General features: G+C 25.7%; 2 protein-coding genes across 2 annotated transcripts; one reads left to right on the plus strand and one right to left on the minus strand.

Annotated features, from left to right (window-relative positions):
• The first annotated feature begins 2,787 nt into the window (after positions 1 to 2,787).
• On the plus strand, positions 2,788 to 14,966 carry LOC127278999 (uncharacterized). The gene is made up of 12 exons (XM_051301043.1): positions 2,788 to 3,664; positions 4,378 to 4,502; positions 5,848 to 5,992; positions 8,590 to 8,719; positions 8,843 to 9,008; positions 9,116 to 9,296; positions 9,405 to 9,763; positions 9,938 to 10,097; positions 11,417 to 11,551; positions 11,702 to 11,819; positions 11,900 to 12,054; positions 12,824 to 14,966. The coding sequence occupies exons 1-12, from the start codon at positions 3,015 to 3,017 to the stop codon at positions 12,927 to 12,929; spliced, it is 2,430 nt and encodes an 809-aa protein (XP_051157000.1). The 5' UTR covers positions 2,788 to 3,014; the 3' UTR covers positions 12,930 to 14,966.
• Positions 14,967 to 16,494: 1,528 nt separating this feature from the next.
• On the minus strand, positions 16,495 to 18,245 carry LOC127278897 (mitochondrial pyruvate carrier 1). Its single transcript, XM_051300834.1, has 4 exons — positions 18,088 to 18,245; positions 17,940 to 18,014; positions 17,752 to 17,852; positions 16,495 to 16,890 (listed from the first exon to the last, which is right to left on the minus strand). Exons 2-4 carry the CDS (start codon positions 17,993 to 17,995, stop codon positions 16,730 to 16,732), a joined length of 318 nt encoding a protein of 105 aa, XP_051156791.1. The 5' UTR covers positions 17,996 to 18,014; positions 18,088 to 18,245; the 3' UTR covers positions 16,495 to 16,729.
• Positions 18,246 to 18,539: the final 294 nt, after the last annotated feature.

Here is an 18,539-nt window from a genome sequence, read left to right on the forward strand (position 1 = left end):
AAGCCATAACCTCGAAAAGCCAAGACGTCGAACTGACAAAATGTCGAATATTTATGTTGAAGTAGGGGAGACCGAGGAGGAAAGTAACAAAGCTTATAACTTTTAAACAAATTATCGGATAGACATGGTTCAAACATATTTTTAGTCGGCACTGTTCCCCCTTCCTCCTCCATAGTGTGTCCGAGCCTGACAGGAAAGGTTAGGTCTGATTCCGGTGTGACGTGCAGAAAAAACGTCAAAAGTAAGTTTTCGTTCAAATTTTCAAAGTCTCGTATTTCTTTAATTTTATTGTTTTTCAAAATGTGCCTTTCGTTATTTTGTAGCCTTATTATCTGTCTTTAAGTTGTGCTTAAACAAACAATTTAACATTTGTGTAGTTTTAACTTTTTTGTTGACATACAAGAAAAAAGCGACCGAGGAGGAAAGTAACACGCTACTTTTCTCCTGTTGTCGATATTGTCCATGTTTTAACTAATGATTGAAGCAAATCGTATTTAATTTTACGAATAACAGAGATTTATTTAAGAAAAACCTGTGATCTAGGTAAGCATAAAATATCTTTAAGAAAAAAATGAGCTAAATTCATAAAATGTTCGAAATATGTGCTAAATATGTCCCAAATATGTGCCAAATAAGTATAAAGTGTACTTAAACTTTTATGTGTTCCTAATAAAAATATTTCTAATTAATAATAGTCATTAGTCTAAAGAATTTTACATAATTTTATACTGTTACTTTCCTCCTAGGAGCTTGTTACTTTCTTCCTCGGGGGTGAAGAGGAAAGTAACAGATGAAGAGCTTGCGTAAAAGTTATACTGTGAACTGTCAATTTATTATAAATGTTTAATTCAAATTTTATTTAAAAGGTGAATGTCCAAGCTTTCATTTAATATATTGGACAAATTTATCCGACAAATATTTTTAATGCTAGCATAAAAAAAATGATTTTTGTTACTTTCCTCCTCGGTCTCCCCTAAGTATAATTATACTTACTTCAACTAAAATATTCGACATTTTGTCCGTTCGACGTATTGGCTTCTCGACTTTTTGTCCATTCGACGTATTAGCTTCTCGTCATTTTGTCTGTTCGACGTCTTTGCTGTTCGATATTTTGTCCATTCGACGTATTTGCGATTCGATATTTTGTCCGTTCGACATTTTGTCTGTTCGACGTATTGACCGTTCGGTGAAAAGCAAGCGTCTCATAGCCAGGGGGATGTGCAAGCGCCTTTACTTCTTGTACGTTACCATGGTAACCTGCAGGCAGGCAGACTGCACAAGTTTGAATGCACCTTAATGTTTCCATAGATGAATGTGATAGACCTTTTCATGCTGATCGTTCTGTCCTTATCTAGCGCATACAATGACGCATGAGTTGGAAGAGGACAAAATGATCAGCATGAAAAGGTCTATTAGTTCATCGGCGTCTTAAAGGAGCGGTCACATTTCTACTGTCTGTCTGTGTCCTTTTCTATCTCATGCACATCATTCGCAAAACTATTGTACGTTAGTCTATTGACATCTTAAATCGTAACACGTAAGAATAAGAGAAAAAGACAGAAATATCTTCTGCTCTTTTCGATCTAATGTTAAATTTAACGTTTAGGATTTCAATTTGCGTTGATCCTTTTAAAACTAACTAACACTGAACTGGATTATAATATCTGAAATGTTCAATTCCATTGTATATTATGTTTGATTTAATTGTTTTTGAAATGGGTTAAATCAGTTTTAATCAGATTCTATAAAATTTTATTTGGTTCTATAGATTTTTTTTAGTGGAACTGCTTGCAGATTTTGATGGTAACGCATAATCAGGGTATTCTAAAAATTTATATCGTCTATTACATCTTGTTGCATTAATTTCTCAGAAAAATTTATTTTTAAAATATAAGTATCTAATTATTTTTTTGTAGTAGTGCATTATTAAAATTTATTAGAAAAATTAACATTAAAAAATAAAAAAGTTATGAATTTTATTTCATAATTATTTTGTGTGAAAAAATTAAATTATTTACAAAATTTTAACCGGGAAAAACAAAAAACTGACTGGGGAAAAACCGGGAATTTATAATCATAAAAATAGACAGAATTTAAATTGTTCATGACAACTTGTAGAATTGTGATCGTACCTTAAAAGCCTTACTAAAAACATTTCTGTTTTTTTTCTATCCTATCCCATACTTCCAGTTCCTGTTGAAGTTTGAAAAATCTATCGTTTCTTACCTTTTTACAATTACCTGAGTATATAACCGATTATTAAATTATTTTTAATACAAAACAAGTTAATTTTAAAGCACGTGTATGTCAGTAATGCTATAGTAATCAACACTTTTTGAGGTTATGACTGCTTTGTAGATGGCACATACAAAATGCGGGAACGTAACTCAATTATAATACAAACGTATATAACACAAATTGAAATTATAATCAACTTTTATTATTTGCAGCATGATTTATAATAAATTTACAAACCATCTTTTTCTGCTAGTAATGAAATAAACAATTTTTACATTATTTTACATTTCCCAACAGTATACTGATTTTCTATATATCACGATAAATCGAAGTAACCAAACAAATGTAGCTGCATGCACAATATAGAAAAGGAAAGAGATATATTTATGTTCTTTTCTAACTCATGCGTCACATTTACAAAGGAGTTTTCTGAATCTATTCTACGTTGACCTATAATACTTGCCGGCTTTCCACTTCCCACGCACACAGTCACACGGTCTCAATGGTATTATTTACACCTACATTTCCCACTACATTCTTACTCCTTTGGGCGTGTCAGTGTCAGTCAGTTGAATCTTTATACAGTGTGTGTTACCGCGGTAGCACAACACGCGTGGCAGGTACAAAATTATATTAAGTTCACTAACAAAACAGCGTGTTATTTGGTGTTTTAAAACAAAATCCCGAAACAAGAGTTTACTATTTTTGAAATGATATTGAATTAGTGATTTGTTTTTTTAAAATTAAAAGTGCATTACGAAAGTTAAAAAGGAAAAATGACGACGAGACTGTTTTCCCTACGTTTGGGAATATTAGTCATTGCTTGTTATTTATTGGGCGTTGTCGGACAATTTGAATGGCAAGACAGAGATGCATACGATGAAATTCGAAATAAAATGGATCGAGTCACTGGTGAAAATTGTCAAATTCAACATCTGGGAGATTTGTTTTTACCCGAGGATTCAGTTTCACATTTGCCTGATATCAAAGATTTAAATGTTAATCCAGTATTCCCTAACAGAACTGCATTACTTCATCTACATAATATGGCCTTAAGTCGGTCCTATTTTTGGAGTTATATACTTCAATCGAGATTTATTCGACCAGCTATTAATGACACATACGATCCTGGTATGATGTATTATTTACTTTCAACAGTGGCAGACGTCTCTGCCAATCCATACATTAATGCATCTGCAATTTATTTTGCTCCCAATTCAACTTATTCATCATCGTTTCGAGGATTCTTTAATAAAACAATGCCAAGATTTGCACCAAGGACTTTCAGAGAAGATGATTTTAACGATCCCGTTCATTTGGAAAGACTCTCGACGAGAAATACTTTTAAAGTTTTAGATCTTGGAGTGTTTCCTGCCGATCGAAAAAGCGCCGATTATACCACTGATTATTACAGAATTAATGAATGGTAAATATAATTACTACTCAAAAGTATTTGTACCTATGTACATTATTGTTATCGGTTATTAAAGCCAATTAAGGCCTATTAGCAAATATACTCATTAGTGCTAAATTATAATGAGAGCATTAATCAAAGAAAAGGGAAAATTTTTAATTTCTTTTTAATACAGAAAACATTGTATTTTACACCCTCTACTAAATTATTTACTGAATTAAATCAAAACGAAAATTAACATCTACTCATTGAAATTTCAAAAAAAGTCTTTAATTTTATAAATTCGGGTAAAATATTAAACAATGATTCAAATAATCCGTTACTTGAATATTACCAAATAAATATTTATTTGTATTAAATATTATTTGAGTCAATTAAATGATATTTATTTCAAATACAGAAATTATTAGTTAAAACACAATTTATTTTATTTAAATAAAAATTATTTGGTTCAAGTAAATATTTATTTGATAACAGTCAAGTAATGGATTATTTGTATCAAATAAATTTTTTTTCAGTGTATACAATTTTTTCCTAAGCAAGATTAATATTTCAAAATAAAAACATCAAATTAAATGTTCAATTTTTTCCATTTTTTAAATTTGCGGTTTTTAAGTGAATTTTTATTTAATTAGTAATATTAGAAGCATTAATTTTCAATTCACTTAATTATAAAAAAATATTGTTATTTAAACAAAAAAAGGTTAACAAATTGTTTTTTTTAGGTTCAAAAAATGGTTGCCAGATCCAAATCTTATAAAAAAGAGACATGATACCAAAACAACTTATCAAGTGGAAATAAGATATGCAAATAACACTAATGAAACGTTTACTTTCCATGGACCACGAGGTAAATATTGTTACTATTTTAAATCGATTGATTGAATCAATCATCCATGATACCCTTTCTATTCAACTTAATTAAAAAAAGTTCAGTTGGGGTCAGTTGGGGTAAATCAAAACAGTAGTTATTAAATAAAAAATTTTTAAAATAAATACGGCCTCACCTTAAACAAATAAATATTTTTTAATTTGAAAAATAATATTCAAAAACCGTGTTTTTTGCACATTTTTATTCATAACTAACGTAAAATTTTTTTTAAGGAGATAAATTAAACTCACAATTATTTAAAAAATAAAATTTAAAAAACTTGAATGGTTTTTATTACCATTTGTTACAACCATTAAAAATTAATTTATTGTTAAATATGTCAGTGACCATATTTTTGTTCAAAGAAAGCAGAAATAAGGTTATTAAAAAGTCAGGGAAAAATCAAAAAATGTCAGGGAGGAATCAGGGAATTTTTTTCTCAATCCTTGTTAGACACCTTGAAAAAAGTATAGTTAGGGAAAACATTTCAAATCACGTATTTTTAACTACAAAACAAAAAAATCTATTAAAATATCTTGAAACGTTTGAAACTTACAGCATTTTTAAAGAATAATTAAAAAAGAGAACAAAGTTGTTTCTAAAATACACTTGTCAGGTTAATTATGTTGACGGTGAATTTAAAAATAAAGTAAACTATTTAACCTGTTAAATTTTTTTAATTACTAACTGCAATTTTTTTTTATCCTTAAACCATAACTTTTGAACAGTTGAAAATAATTCGATAGATTTTTTGTTTTTTTTATTTTGTTGGTAAAAATACACGTTTGGAAATATTTTATGTTAATAAATCTCAAAAAAGAAAACTTGAAAATAAAAATTCAAAAATTTCAGGTTTTAAATAAATAAGAGCAATTAAGCAACAAAAAATTTAGATAAATGTTTTTATTGTCTAATAAATTTTTTTTTAAATCTTTTTTAATCATTTTCACCAAAAGAAAAAAATTATAAGGTCTTAAAATAAGAATGAGGAAAATTTTAAAACAAAAAGAAAATTTTTTAAATATTTTTCTTTGACGACAAAAATTGTATTACTTGGAAACTTTTGTCCTATTCATAAAGTAAAAATTTATCACATAATTATCTGGATTAATGTACTAAAAATTTAAAAATAAAATTATTTTCTAATAAAAAAAATTGACGAATAATTTACAAATTATCTGATTGAAAAATATGTAGAAGAAAATGAAATAGCAAAATTGTAAAAATTCTATTATGACGAGATTGTAGTTATCATTTGACCTGATATTAGGAGAATAAAACAAAAAATAAAAGACGTCATGCAATATCTTTTGAATATTTTCAGCTGCGGATGAAATCCCTGGACCTGTTCACTTTACAAGACCCTATTTCGACTGTGAGCGTTCTAATCGTTGGCTTGTAGCCGCAGTTGTTCCTATTGCTGATATTTACCCAAGGCACACAGGTTTCAGACACATCGAATACCCTACGTAAGTAGATTTTTTCCTTTTTCTTTTTTAATTGAATAATATTGAAAGCAGTACAACTAACAGGACATTAAGAAAAATGAAAATTGTCTCGCCTTGGTACAGAGAATGTATTATTAAATTCTGTATTCAAAGTGTTGTGCATTTTATTGTTGTCCGTATAATATTTGTTACCCTTGTTGAAATTTTTCGAAATATTGCATTATATGTGATGGTTGGGTGCTGTGGGACATTCACTTGCTTTTATTACTCTAATATATTCACCTTTACAACCCCCAGAGGTGTGTCCTCTCGGCACACTGGTTAGGTCACTATATTTTTTCACCTTGCTTATACTCCTGCACGTTCTGCACGTGTGAAGCGCTTTAGGAAGATCCGCTTCCCTTGGAGGTGTTGTCGGTAAAAATTCAAGTGTCGGTAAAAATCAATTGTGAATGGGGGAAATTTATAAAATTTCGAGATTATCAGACCCCCCCTAAATAAACAGGTTTTTGCCTTACACACACACGGAAATTTATTTTTATCTCATGTCTTTTCATTCATCTCTCTTGGTACCTATCATTTTTCATTTATTTCACATTCAAACTATTATTAGTATTTTCATTTGTTTGTAAGACATATGGCAGTTTGCCTTTTCAGTTATTGTCACTCATAAAAAATGTATATATGTTATATAATTTTTTAAATTTCCCTAGAAATTAAGAAGAGAAATAAAATAAAATTGGATTTCCAGAAAATATTTTCACACTGGTAATTTTTTAATAGTCACTATTTAAATTTACTGTTCAAAAAATTATGCAAAAGTTTTGAATATATTATGCATATTTTTTCCGTCTGTGGGGTTACGTTAAATTTATTCAAAGAATACTCAATGTAATAAAATTTAATTATCAAAAAACAAATTTGTTTTGTATGTTATTCATTTTTAAGAAAACTATAAAAGGATAATTGAGGTTGACTTTTTAGGTAAATATTCTATAATTTCCCAAAATGTTACGTTTTGTAACAAACGTAAAGGATGGTTCAAATCTGCACCATATGAATTTTTTGAAAACAGTAATTTTAATATAATAAAAAAAATAACCCATTTTCCACATTTCTTTCTCCTTCAAAATTTATTTACTGTTTTCTGTAAAAAAATTTATCATTACCGTCATGCAGAACAAAAGAATTAGGTATTCAAAATATTTACAATTTTATTTTATTCGGTAAAGTTTTGTTTAAATTTTATTACGTAATAATTCGTCGATTGAGGTTAATTTTGAAAAATTGTTTTTTTTTTATTGATAAAGACAATAATAGTAATTAAAAAAAATTCTTTGTACTCTGCGCATTCGATAAAACAATAATAATTATTTGACTAAATACCTATTTGAAGATAATTATTTTATTTTATTCATTTCATTAATAATAGACTTATTTAATTAAATCTTTGTAGATAATTGGGTCAAAATAAAATATTGTTTGTTTAAATAATTATTAATTTTTAACGAAAACTTATTTTATTAACATCTAGTGTGATCAAAAATAATTGTTTGAAATTAGTAGATAAAAAAAAATTTTGCGTTAAAGCCGTTAAAGTTATTAACATTTGAAATATTTAGAAGTCTAAAAAATAAAAAACTTTTGCGAGTTCCAGTTGACTAATTTAAAAACAAATGTTTTACACACAGAAATGTATGAAGCATATAAAACACTTTTTACATTTTTTTATATTAAATATATTAAATTTTTTTTATATTAGGTAACGTTTCGACAGACAATGCTGTATTCATAAAAGCTGAATAATTTTATTTTACAATATTATAAAAATTCGTTTTTAACAATTATATAAGTATAACATAATTAATTAAAATAAATATTTTAATAAAAATTAAATCATATATATCACCTTAAAATTTCATTTCAGAAAGAATTAAATTTATAATAAAAATGTTAACATAATAAAAAGTTTAAAATTTATGCTTGATAAAAATCAAAAGTCAGATAGATGACAAGTACACACAAAGACAACATAATATAAACTAATTGATGTTTGTTGTTTGTCTGACTCTTGATTTTTATCAAGTATAAATTTTTTTTTACTATGTTGATATTTTTATTATAAATTTAATTCTTTTTTAAATAAAATTTTAAGGTGATATATGATTTAAGGGGTCTTGTAAATTTTTGAAACCATAAATTAATGGCTTTTCAAGTTTTTTTTTCTCAAAAGTTTTAAAATTTAATAAAGTAAATCTTTTAACATGTTTTTATGTATATCCAGGATAATAAAAAAATTAAGTTATGATCTTAAAAAATATTACTATTTTCCTTTTATAGAGGACGCACTTTAAAATTATATTGAAATCGCTCATTTTTACCGGGAGGCAAAAAATCTAAAAATAGTGGTCACTCTGATTATACCTTAAAAAGTTTAAATTACTAGAACTTTTTTTTAAAAAAATATTAGAACTGATATAAAAATTTAATTTGATTATCCATGAAGAAAACTTTTTGATATAAATTATTTACGAGTTTTATTATTTATATAATGTAATGCGATTAAAGCGACTTTTTTGCGTTGCGATTCGAGGCCTGAATTATATTTAATGTTACAGATATACCGCAGTTTCAGTGATAGAAATGGATTTTGATAGGATTGACATAAATCAATGTCCCAAGGGAGCTGGAAATGATGGTCCAAATAGATTTGCTAATACATCAAGATGTAAAACGGAAACAACAGAGGTAAGAAATTCATAAAAATTTTCAAAGATGCAAGATGTGTTTTGTGTACATATAAGAAAGTGAATGAAGAGAAAAAAAATGAAAGTTCACTATATTTAAAAGGTTTTTATTATTGTAATCTAGTGTGAACCCATACACGGATGGGGTTTTAGAAGAGGAGGATATCAATGCAGATGTAGACCGGGTCTGAGATTACCCACGGTAGTCAGACGACCCTATCTCGGTGAAATAATTGAGAGGGCCACACAAGAAGAATATTACAACAATTTTGATTGCACCAAAATAGGATGTACGTAATTAATATTTTTCTTTTCTTTTCAAATGAATGAATGAATGAATATTGAAGAAAGTTCTTTTTGGAAAGGAAATAAACGTAATGAATTATGTATTTTCAAGGGATTCACAAATTACCAGTACAATGGGAACATATGAAACCGCACATGCGAGAAGGATATTTGGATCGATATCGAGAGTACAAGGGTAATTTTTCAGGAGCTGGCAGCTTAGAAACGGAGAAAATGAACATTGACAATGTTTTGAAATTTATTGCAAGTGTTAATGCAAAAACTTGCTCAAAGTAAGTCTAATTTATTTCTTTTTTTCTTTTATCTTTTTGAAAATTCTCTTGTATTATTCACGTGAATTTTGTTTTTGGGAGGCATTAATTTTGAATAATGAATTTAAGGTATACTTCCAAACAACTACAATTGCGAGGTGATATTGCTTTTGGAGCTGAAGATTATTATGAGAATCAAGCGAAAATGGCAACCAGGTTGGCCAATTTTATTAGTGCATTTTTACAAATGTCAGATCCTAAAGAAGTTTACTCGGGTAAAAGAGTAGCTGATAAACCGCTAACAGAAGATCAAATGATGGGTGAAACTTTGGCTTTAGTTCTTGGTGATTCGAGAATATGGTCTGCTGGAATGTATTGGGATCGAAATAAATTTACCAATAGAACCTTCTTTGCTCCCTATGCCTATAAAGAAATTTTAAATACAAGGAAATTTAAACTAGAAGATTTGGCTAGATTAAATGACACACGTAAGATTAATTCAATTATCTTCTCTTATTTTCAAATATTTATTGATCGTTGTTCAAGTATTTAATGATATTCATTAATATTATATTTAATAATTAAATAAATTAAATGATTATAAGTTTCATAAAATATTATTCGATTCAAATTTCGTAATAATGAGTTTTTTCATATTCTAGAGGATGTTTATACCAAAAAACCTTGGTTCAAATTTTTAAAACAAAGATGGGCGACTAATCATGACGAATTGGAAAAGTTCTATGTAAAAATAATGCTTAGACATAACGAAACTGGCGATGAACTGCCCAAGAAATACGAACGTTTCCCTGCCTTCTACAGGTATTACATTTTTTTTACAAAAAAAAAATATTACCGTTATTTACTATTATTCAAGTTACAAAACATTTAGATTTTCTCATCTAACTTAAATAATAACAGGTTTTTAGATAAAAAAAAAATTTATAATTTAAATACATTTAATAGAATATTTTTTAATACAGTATCTGTAAACATTTTTTACGCTAATTGTAATAATACAATTATTCTTGATGCAAACGTAGAAAAATTATAAAAAGCACTAAAAACATATTTTTATGAATCGTAGAAAATAAATTAGATTTTCTGTGGGGAGGGTTGAGCTTTTGTTTCAATGATACGGAGGATTAGATTTGGGAATGAAACCAAAGGGTGGGGGGTGAAAAAGTATATACACAAAATTCAGGTTTTTATATTTATTCCCCTATGGCTCTATTCCATTATTTTCTTCTCTCTTTAAAATTTTTTAAATCTTGACCCTATTTACCCTTTCTCGTCACTTTTAAGTAAAATATATATAATTTTTATTTTAAATATATAGATTTTTAAATTCAATGAAATAATTATATTTCAAATAAGATGTAAAAAAAGTAAAATAGATGAAAGATTTGATTTTTTCTTTCGAAAAAAATTTGAGCGTAATTTAAAAGTAATAAAAATAATTTTTCAAAATTATTATTCTGAATTTTTAGCGTTTCGAAAATCACAGTTTTTTACAACTATTATTTAATCGAAATATATTATTTCGAAATATATTGTGGACAAATTTTTATCACTAAGAACTTAAATATTTAACAGTTATTTATGTACAACTGTATAATAAATTAATAAGGATGTTCAAAACATATGAACCGTTTTAGGGATTCTACAATTCTAAATTCAATTTTTTCTTTTTTAACACCTCTATTGCATAATTTTTGCTGAATAGAAGTTCTGTGTGATAAAAATTTGTCTACGTTATAATTTGAATAAATAAATATTAACTAAAGAAAATTGTTTGGGTTTATCTTAAATTTTACTTGAAGGAACCATTTTTTTCTTGTTTAATTGTTTTTTTTAATTAAATAATGGAAAATAACGGTGAAATTTTAACTTATCGAAATTTATATTATTGAAGTATTAAAAAGCTCCTAAAATTAAACACATTTCAAAAACTTAATCTTTCGAAAATAAAAATACCTTAATTATTAATTTTTTTTTAAAGAATAATAAATTGATTCGATCAGACAATTATTGGGAAAAATGAAATGTGCCCCAGGTTTGACGAAGACAATATAATATCAGAAATATATATATATATGTATCTATTTTAATATTCGGGGATGGGCGGGGTGTCTGTATAGCGCAGCAAACCTGAATCATGGCCATTGGACAACTCCTTACTTTGATTGTAACGGCAAAGTGAAGAAATGGGTAATTACCTATGCATCCCCATTTTTTGGCTTCTTGGGCAGCTCGAAAAAGAACCTGGAATTCAAGTGAGTACTCTTGTATTGGTAAGCGTAGAAATTCGAGGGTGTGCTTGTGTGTGAGTAAATCGAGTGTGAGATAGTTCTGTCGGCAAAACCTGTTTCAATAATAAAGAAGGAAGGAAAAGAAGATCATATTTAACATTAAAACACTTACAGGGGTGTCGTTGCTGTTTCCATGGATTTGAGTGATCTGGATATTAACCAGTGTGATAATAAATATTATGTAGCGAACGCTTTTAAAGGAACGCACAAGTGCGACAGAAAATCATCATATGTAAGTGCTTTTTTCACATTTTTTTTCTTTTTTTTTTAACGAAATATTGTTAATTACAATATTTTTTGTTTTTATTTCAGTGTGTTCCAATATTAGGCAGACACTTTGAAACAGGAGGCTATAAATGCGAGTGTAAGCAGGGATACGAGTATCCATTTGAAGATCCAATAACTTATTATGATGGGCAACTGGTTGAATCGGAGTTTACAAATCTTGTTAGAGACAAAGAGACTAGGTACATATTTTTCTTTTCCAAATTTTACTTCTTATTTTTAAGATAATTTAATGCTATCAGGCCTCGAATCGACTTTAAGACGCAAAAAAGTCGTTTTAGTTGATTTACTTTAAACTGCTGTTGTTTTAAATTTCTGATAACAATTCAATTTTAGAGTTTTTATTTGCAACTTTTGTAAATAATTAAATTTTTAAAAAATACTTTAATTATTTTAAAAAATTGAATTTTGGAAGAGTTACAGGGAAATTTTTAGAAATAATTGAATTTCAAAAGATTTTGTTAAATTTCAGATAATAATTAAATTTTACAGAATTGAAAATAATTTATTAAATAAATTTAGTTAACATTCTTTTAAAGTAATTTTCAAAGATTTACAATTCAGATTTTTTAAAATAATTGAACTTCAAATGATTTTTGATTAAAATTGTTGGTAATTTTATTTTCTTATTTTTTAATTTTTAACAATTATTGAATTTCATAAACTTTCTATTTGATAAACAGTTAAAGAGAATTGAATTTATGAAGAATATTGGTTAAAAATTTATTAAATAATTGAAATAAAGAAGATCTGAAGAAGATCTGCTATTTGTTTCTTATTTTTCATTAATTATAAATATTCGTTGTAAATTTTTTCAAAATTATCTTGAAACAAATTAACATTTAATTTTTTTGATTTTATTGTAGAGAAAATTAATAGAAATTTAATGTAAGAAAATTTATAGAAAAAGTATTAGGAACGATTGAATAAATTAATATTAAAATATTTCAGGTATGACATGTTCAAATGCCGAGTAGCCGGTGCATCTTCAATAGAAGCAAGTTACTCACTCCTAATATTAGTCATAGCCGCTCTTTATTCATTTCAACGAAGGTAAAATTAATGTTCTCATCATATTGAGAATGTAAGAACGTTTTTGAGATCTCATTACTGTATTGACCAAAAAGAAAATACCGTCCATTGTTAAGGTCACGTTTAAGACAAGTATCGCCACAATAATTAATACAATGCAATAGTAAAAGAAAATTTTCCCAAATTTATGTCGTGAATAAAACAACAGAGTACACTAAAATATTGAAGAAATTAGTGAATTAAAAAAAAGTGGAATTAGATTGGCTGATAAAATGAAGATCAAGTTTTATACAAAAATTAATTTTTTGTATCAATTGTAGTGGGATCGATTATCTTAAGAGAAATTAATATTCACAATACGTGAATAAGTTTTTTAAATCTTGAAAAAAACACAATAATGCTGTCCAAAATGTGTTAATGTTTATACTTTTTAAGAAAGCATTTTTAAAGATTTTATAAAATTACTTTATATAATTTAATGCCATGTCAGTTCAAGTTCCGTCCGAATAATATAAATGTTATGCATTGTATATTTTATAAATTTTGATATTTAACATTTATACCATATTAATGGCATAATGTCTTCGTAACAAATTTTTATACATATTATTTTATAAGAAATCTTTTAAAAAAATTTTATTTACAATTTTTATAAAACGTACTATTAGAAATTTCTCAAATTTTATAGGCTAAAAATAATTTTAAAAATTAATAATGATCTGCTAAGTTATACTCACTGGAAAAATGAATCTCAGATTATAGAAACAATTTTTTTTAAAGATGTTAACATTTTTATGCTACTATACCTGTGCTTATTAATTAGGATAGTTGTTTTTAATCAAATGATATTATCTGTAAAAGTGCAAATATTGTATTTAAAAAAGAACAAACGTTGATACTCAAGTTCTAAACTGTAAAAGTGTTTTCGTTACAAATTTTTGTATACATCATTTTTATAGAAATTTAAAAAAAATATATTTACAAGATTATTATAGATAATGTTTATAAAAAAAGCTATTAGGCATTTATCAGTGAATTTTATACATTAAAAATTATTTTAAAATTGATAATATTCAACTCGCTCGAAAAATGAATTTCAAATTATAGAAACATTTTTTTAAAAGATGTTAAAATTTTAAATGCTAACAATGTTAGCATATAAGATTTTTAAAAGAATTTTATGTGTTGAAAATCGTTTTAACAAAATCAATAATTGATCTGTTAAGTTATACTCGCTTGAAAAATTAATCTCAAATTATAGAAACATTTTTTTTTAAATGTTAAAATTTATACGATATATTGTTGAAAAAAAAGAACAAAAGTTAAATGATAATTCAGTTTTAAACATGTAAAAGTGTTAAAATTTGTTTTATAGATATACATGTAAACTTTGTATTTTGATACAGTTGTAATATTAGTTTTAAACATTTTAATTTTAGTTTTAAATTTAAAGACTGTCATTATTAAAATTCATAAATAAAAATAACAGTCTGTAGTGCGTCTTGTCGGTGAGAAACATTTCATTAAATGTAATTAAAATTCTCACAAATATCAAATTTTTATCTACAACTGTATCAAACTGTTGTCTAGAAATTATTATTAACAATTATAATAATATTAGTTTACAAGACATTGTAATAAATATAAAATAATTCCGTCCTCGTTAGACTAGAAAACTTTGTGCCTTTACATTTAAAACGTAATGAGTCATAATTTATATTTGTTTGTGCAATCAAACCTCTTTAAATGGTATAAAAAAGAAATGGTACATTTGATTCTATTTAAAGGTTCTCACTTAGAAAATTTTTGTGATATAAAAAATTGACTTTTTTTTCTTATTTGGATCCCCTTTGACTGGGTTTGACTGCACTTGCAATTACAATTTTTCCGTCAATTAGTTTAAAGACAAGAAGATGTAAAACTAAAATCTTTTTAGAAAAAAAAAAGAAACCGAAATTCCATTGCAGAGACTATTTTAATTTTTATACATCTTTTTTTGTATGTATTTTGTATATTATACAAAAATGTAAAATAAAATTTTGAAAATTTTTAAATAATAAAACGATTGTTTTATTTAGATAATTTAAATTTTGTCAGTTTGACAAGGAAAGTGGTTAATAATTTATTACAGAATTATATAATTTTAAACGATTTTATCAATATCATTATTAATATTTAATTTAATTAATGTGTTTTCTATTAATAATAAATTAAGTGTTCAAAAAATGAGAATAACTAAAAATTACTTACTAATAGTGACCATAATAACGTTTCTCGCAAATAGTTTGTATTCACTAAGAAATTAGTAGACGATATACAATAGCCAAATATATGGAAATAATTTAAGAACTTTAACGAAATTTTTTTCAAAATGTTGCAAATACAGCAAAATTTTTTCTATATACGCAATTTTGTCAACTATGACAGAATATCAGGATATTTATTGCTTTTAGAAACAAACAACAAGCGTTGCTATCAAAGAAATTATTTTTCACTGAAGCGACTGTCTTTTTCTACGCAATGAAGTGAGTCAACATTTTTAAATACATAGAAAATTATAATATTTTTATATGGTTATGTATTATAGATTGAAGAAAAAGAAATTTTTTTTATACTTACCGATAAGTAGTTGATATTTCTAAATATTTGTATAGTCATCTTAAATTCATCAATTTTCATTGAGTTGATATTTTACATATAAAAGAATTGCAACTGTTATCGAATACAAAAAGAGAAACACACTGACATAAAAACATAAAAATATTTTCAAACGTGGATTCATATATATTACGAACAATTTAAAATATGTTTATCAATACATTTATTTGTTTTTTTAAAGAAAGAAGAAATTTTTCCTTCAACTGAAATTTAGAATGAACTATTAGACCGTTTCTTGTTTTTTCCTTGCTCTCTTTATTACATTAACAAAATTACTTTAATTTTTATTAATAATCAAAAAATTAATAATAATGTCCTATATACATATAAGGACTGAATTAACAAATAGTTAAATAAAATAAAAAGTTGATTAATATTTAAAAATATAAGAACTAAATACTTTATCTCAAATAAAAAATAAAATAATATAATTATTTTTGTTTTAAATAATAATTTATTTTGAAAAAATGGAAGAAAATCAAAAATTTAAGAAAGTCGAACAAATTGAATGAAAAATTAGAGAATTTTAGAAATTGTAAAAAAGAAAATTTGAAAATATCGATAATTTTAGGAATTATTAGAAAAATATATTAATGTAAAATATTATTAATTATTGGCGTTATATTGATCCTTTTGTTTTATTAATTTATTTATTTAAAAAAATCTACATTACTTAAAACATCTAAAAAAATTGAATTAATTTTTACACAGCTTCGGATTGTTTCTTCTATTTTAGTACTAAAAATGTAAAATCTTTTAAAGATGACATACACACGACTTGTATCAAATTATTAAATTTTTAAGTTTCATTGTTCAATTGTACGATTTTTCTTTGTTACATTTGGAAATATTTATTATCTAGATTAAACATTACTTTTCTTCAGAAATTATATTTAAATAAAATAATTTAATAATAATTTAAACTCACAAAATAGTCGTATACAATTTTATTTTTGTATTTCGAATCAAATAAATACTTAGTTTTTTTAAATAAACTTTAGTATAGTTCAACAGAGCTATTTACAATCAATTAATATTAATGTATGTATATAATGCCACCGCAGGGCACCAATAATTTATATTACAAAATTCAATGTAAATTGGAACGTTTTTGTGGACTTTAGACTCTTGGGCAGACAATTAATTAGACAATTAATTTAATTGCATTTAATTTTCGATTTTTTTATCAACAAAGTGATATTTAATAAATCGGAATCCTTGCGTTAATTGAGCACATTCGTTGACAAAATGGCAAGAGAATAAAAGCATATTACGTGGTTGCACCATTATTGCAAATCGCATGAACATTGCTGAGTATAAACACAGAGCTGCAAAACAATGAATAAAGAGAATTAATAAACGCACAAATATTGCAGTAATTTATTGCTGTAGATATTATACATTTATGTATGTCATGATTTTTGTTATATTATTCGCAAATCGCGGTTGCTTTTTAATTTCACTAATATTTCATTTTTATATTACAAATGCAATGGATAGGAAAGAATATTTTCCATATCTAATTAATTCGAATTCCCATTGTGTTTAAAAATTCATAATTTGGAATTTGTATATTTATCCAAATTTTAGAAAGTATTTGTATTGAACCGAATTTACAAATCGAAGAATTTTTATATGTAAATGAGAATCCAAATAAAAAATTCCGTTAACTTATTCTGATAAGTAGAAATTTAATTGAAGAGTCATTTTATAGAAATAAATGAAAGTTTACTATAAAATTTGGTTCAATATAAATTCTACTCTATAAAATTCGAATTAATATGAATAATATTCGCGCGTTTCATACAAAGCAATGAAATAAAATAAAATAAATATTAATTATTTTTCAATTTTTTTTTTTTGTTCTAATTGGTTTATTTTCTATATATAATTTTCTTTATAAAATATAATTTAAACGTTCAAAAAAATGTTAAAATCTCAATCTAGTTATTTGGTTTCAATATTTTTGATCAAGTAAAACTAAATATTTTCATGAAAACTGTATATAGGTACATAAATTATATAAAGAATTGATAAAATTGCATTAAGTTAATATGCATTGAGTTATGAAAGATACGTAACAATTGTCTATTTACGTAAGAATTTTTATTGAATTACTATTAAGTTAAGAATGAAAAATTTAAATGCCTTTTATATGACCTTTCAAATAAACATTTTTATCTACTCACCAGTTGTCATTTTTCCACTAATATATTTTGGATCCCTTTGTATATCGGCAATTGCAGCTATGGGAATACCCCAATTTGCCATTGGTCCCCAAAAATGTGTGCTACAAACATTATTAATGTAATTATATAAATTGTACAGAAACCAAAATTTTCATTTACATATTAATAAACTAGAGAAAAAAAATCACCTCATTAGCCATTCTCGAGTTTCTTTACTCTTGAGTGATTTTAAAATTCGATTCATCCTGATTGAAACTAGTTTTCTATAGCAAAAGAAAATAAATTATTAGCTGAACTTTATCTGATAAATGATCAATTTTTTAAGGAAAAACTTACAGTTTTCAAGTGAAAGTTTCCAATAAAAATAATAAATTCAAGAGTTAAATTCTAGTCGTCTGCTAAACGCATACTGATGAAATACTGATGCAGTACAGTGATCTTCAGGTCAAGTTAGGTTATTAAAATATTGACTCCTGTTTTGATAATAAAAATATTTCAAATAACAACCACCAACATGAGCGCTATAGACTACAGAGAAACTGCCGATCAATAATGGTGCGGTCACACCTATTCTGGAGAATATCATTTTTCTGTTACACAATATTCTGTTTGTCACAATTTTCTGTTTATCTTACTTTATATTTTCTCAATACGCACAGAAAAATCTTCAGTAAGACAGTCTATATCATGCAACAAAGAAAAATGAGGTAATACATTTTTCATAAAAGGTGTGACCGCACCCTTAGGTCTATTACATATTACCATGTGCAGATGGCTCCAATTGCCAC

This window comes from Leptopilina boulardi, unplaced genomic scaffold, assembly GCF_019393585.1.
Source record: "Leptopilina boulardi isolate dan_hultmark-lab unplaced genomic scaffold, ZJU_Lbou_2.1 LbouV2_213, whole genome shotgun sequence".
Taxonomy (NCBI): Eukaryota; Metazoa; Arthropoda; class Insecta; order Hymenoptera; family Figitidae; genus Leptopilina; species Leptopilina boulardi.

Excerpts from the sequence above, each read along its gene's own strand:
- LOC127278897 (XM_051300834.1), bottom strand. The coding sequence starts at position 17,995 with ATGAATCGAATTTTAAAATCACTCAAGAGTAAAGAAACTCGAGAATGG. Across the intron at positions 17,853-17,939 it reads ACTCGAGAATGGCTAATGAG|CACACATTTTTGGGGACCAA; the intron begins GTGATTTTTTTT and ends TAATGTTTGTAG. Across the intron at positions 16,891-17,751 it reads TAGTGGAAAAATGACAACTG|CTCTGTGTTTATACTCAGCA; the intron begins GTGAGTAGATAA and ends ATTGTTTTGCAG.
- LOC127278999 (XM_051301043.1), top strand. The coding sequence starts at position 3,015 with ATGACGACGAGACTGTTTTCCCTACGTTTGGGAATATTAGTCATTGCT. Across the intron at positions 5,993-8,589 it reads AGACACATCGAATACCCTAC|ATATACCGCAGTTTCAGTGA; the intron begins GTAAGTAGATTT and ends TTAATGTTACAG. Across the intron at positions 9,009-9,115 it reads TGATTGCACCAAAATAGGAT|GGATTCACAAATTACCAGTA; the intron begins GTACGTAATTAA and ends TGTATTTTCAAG.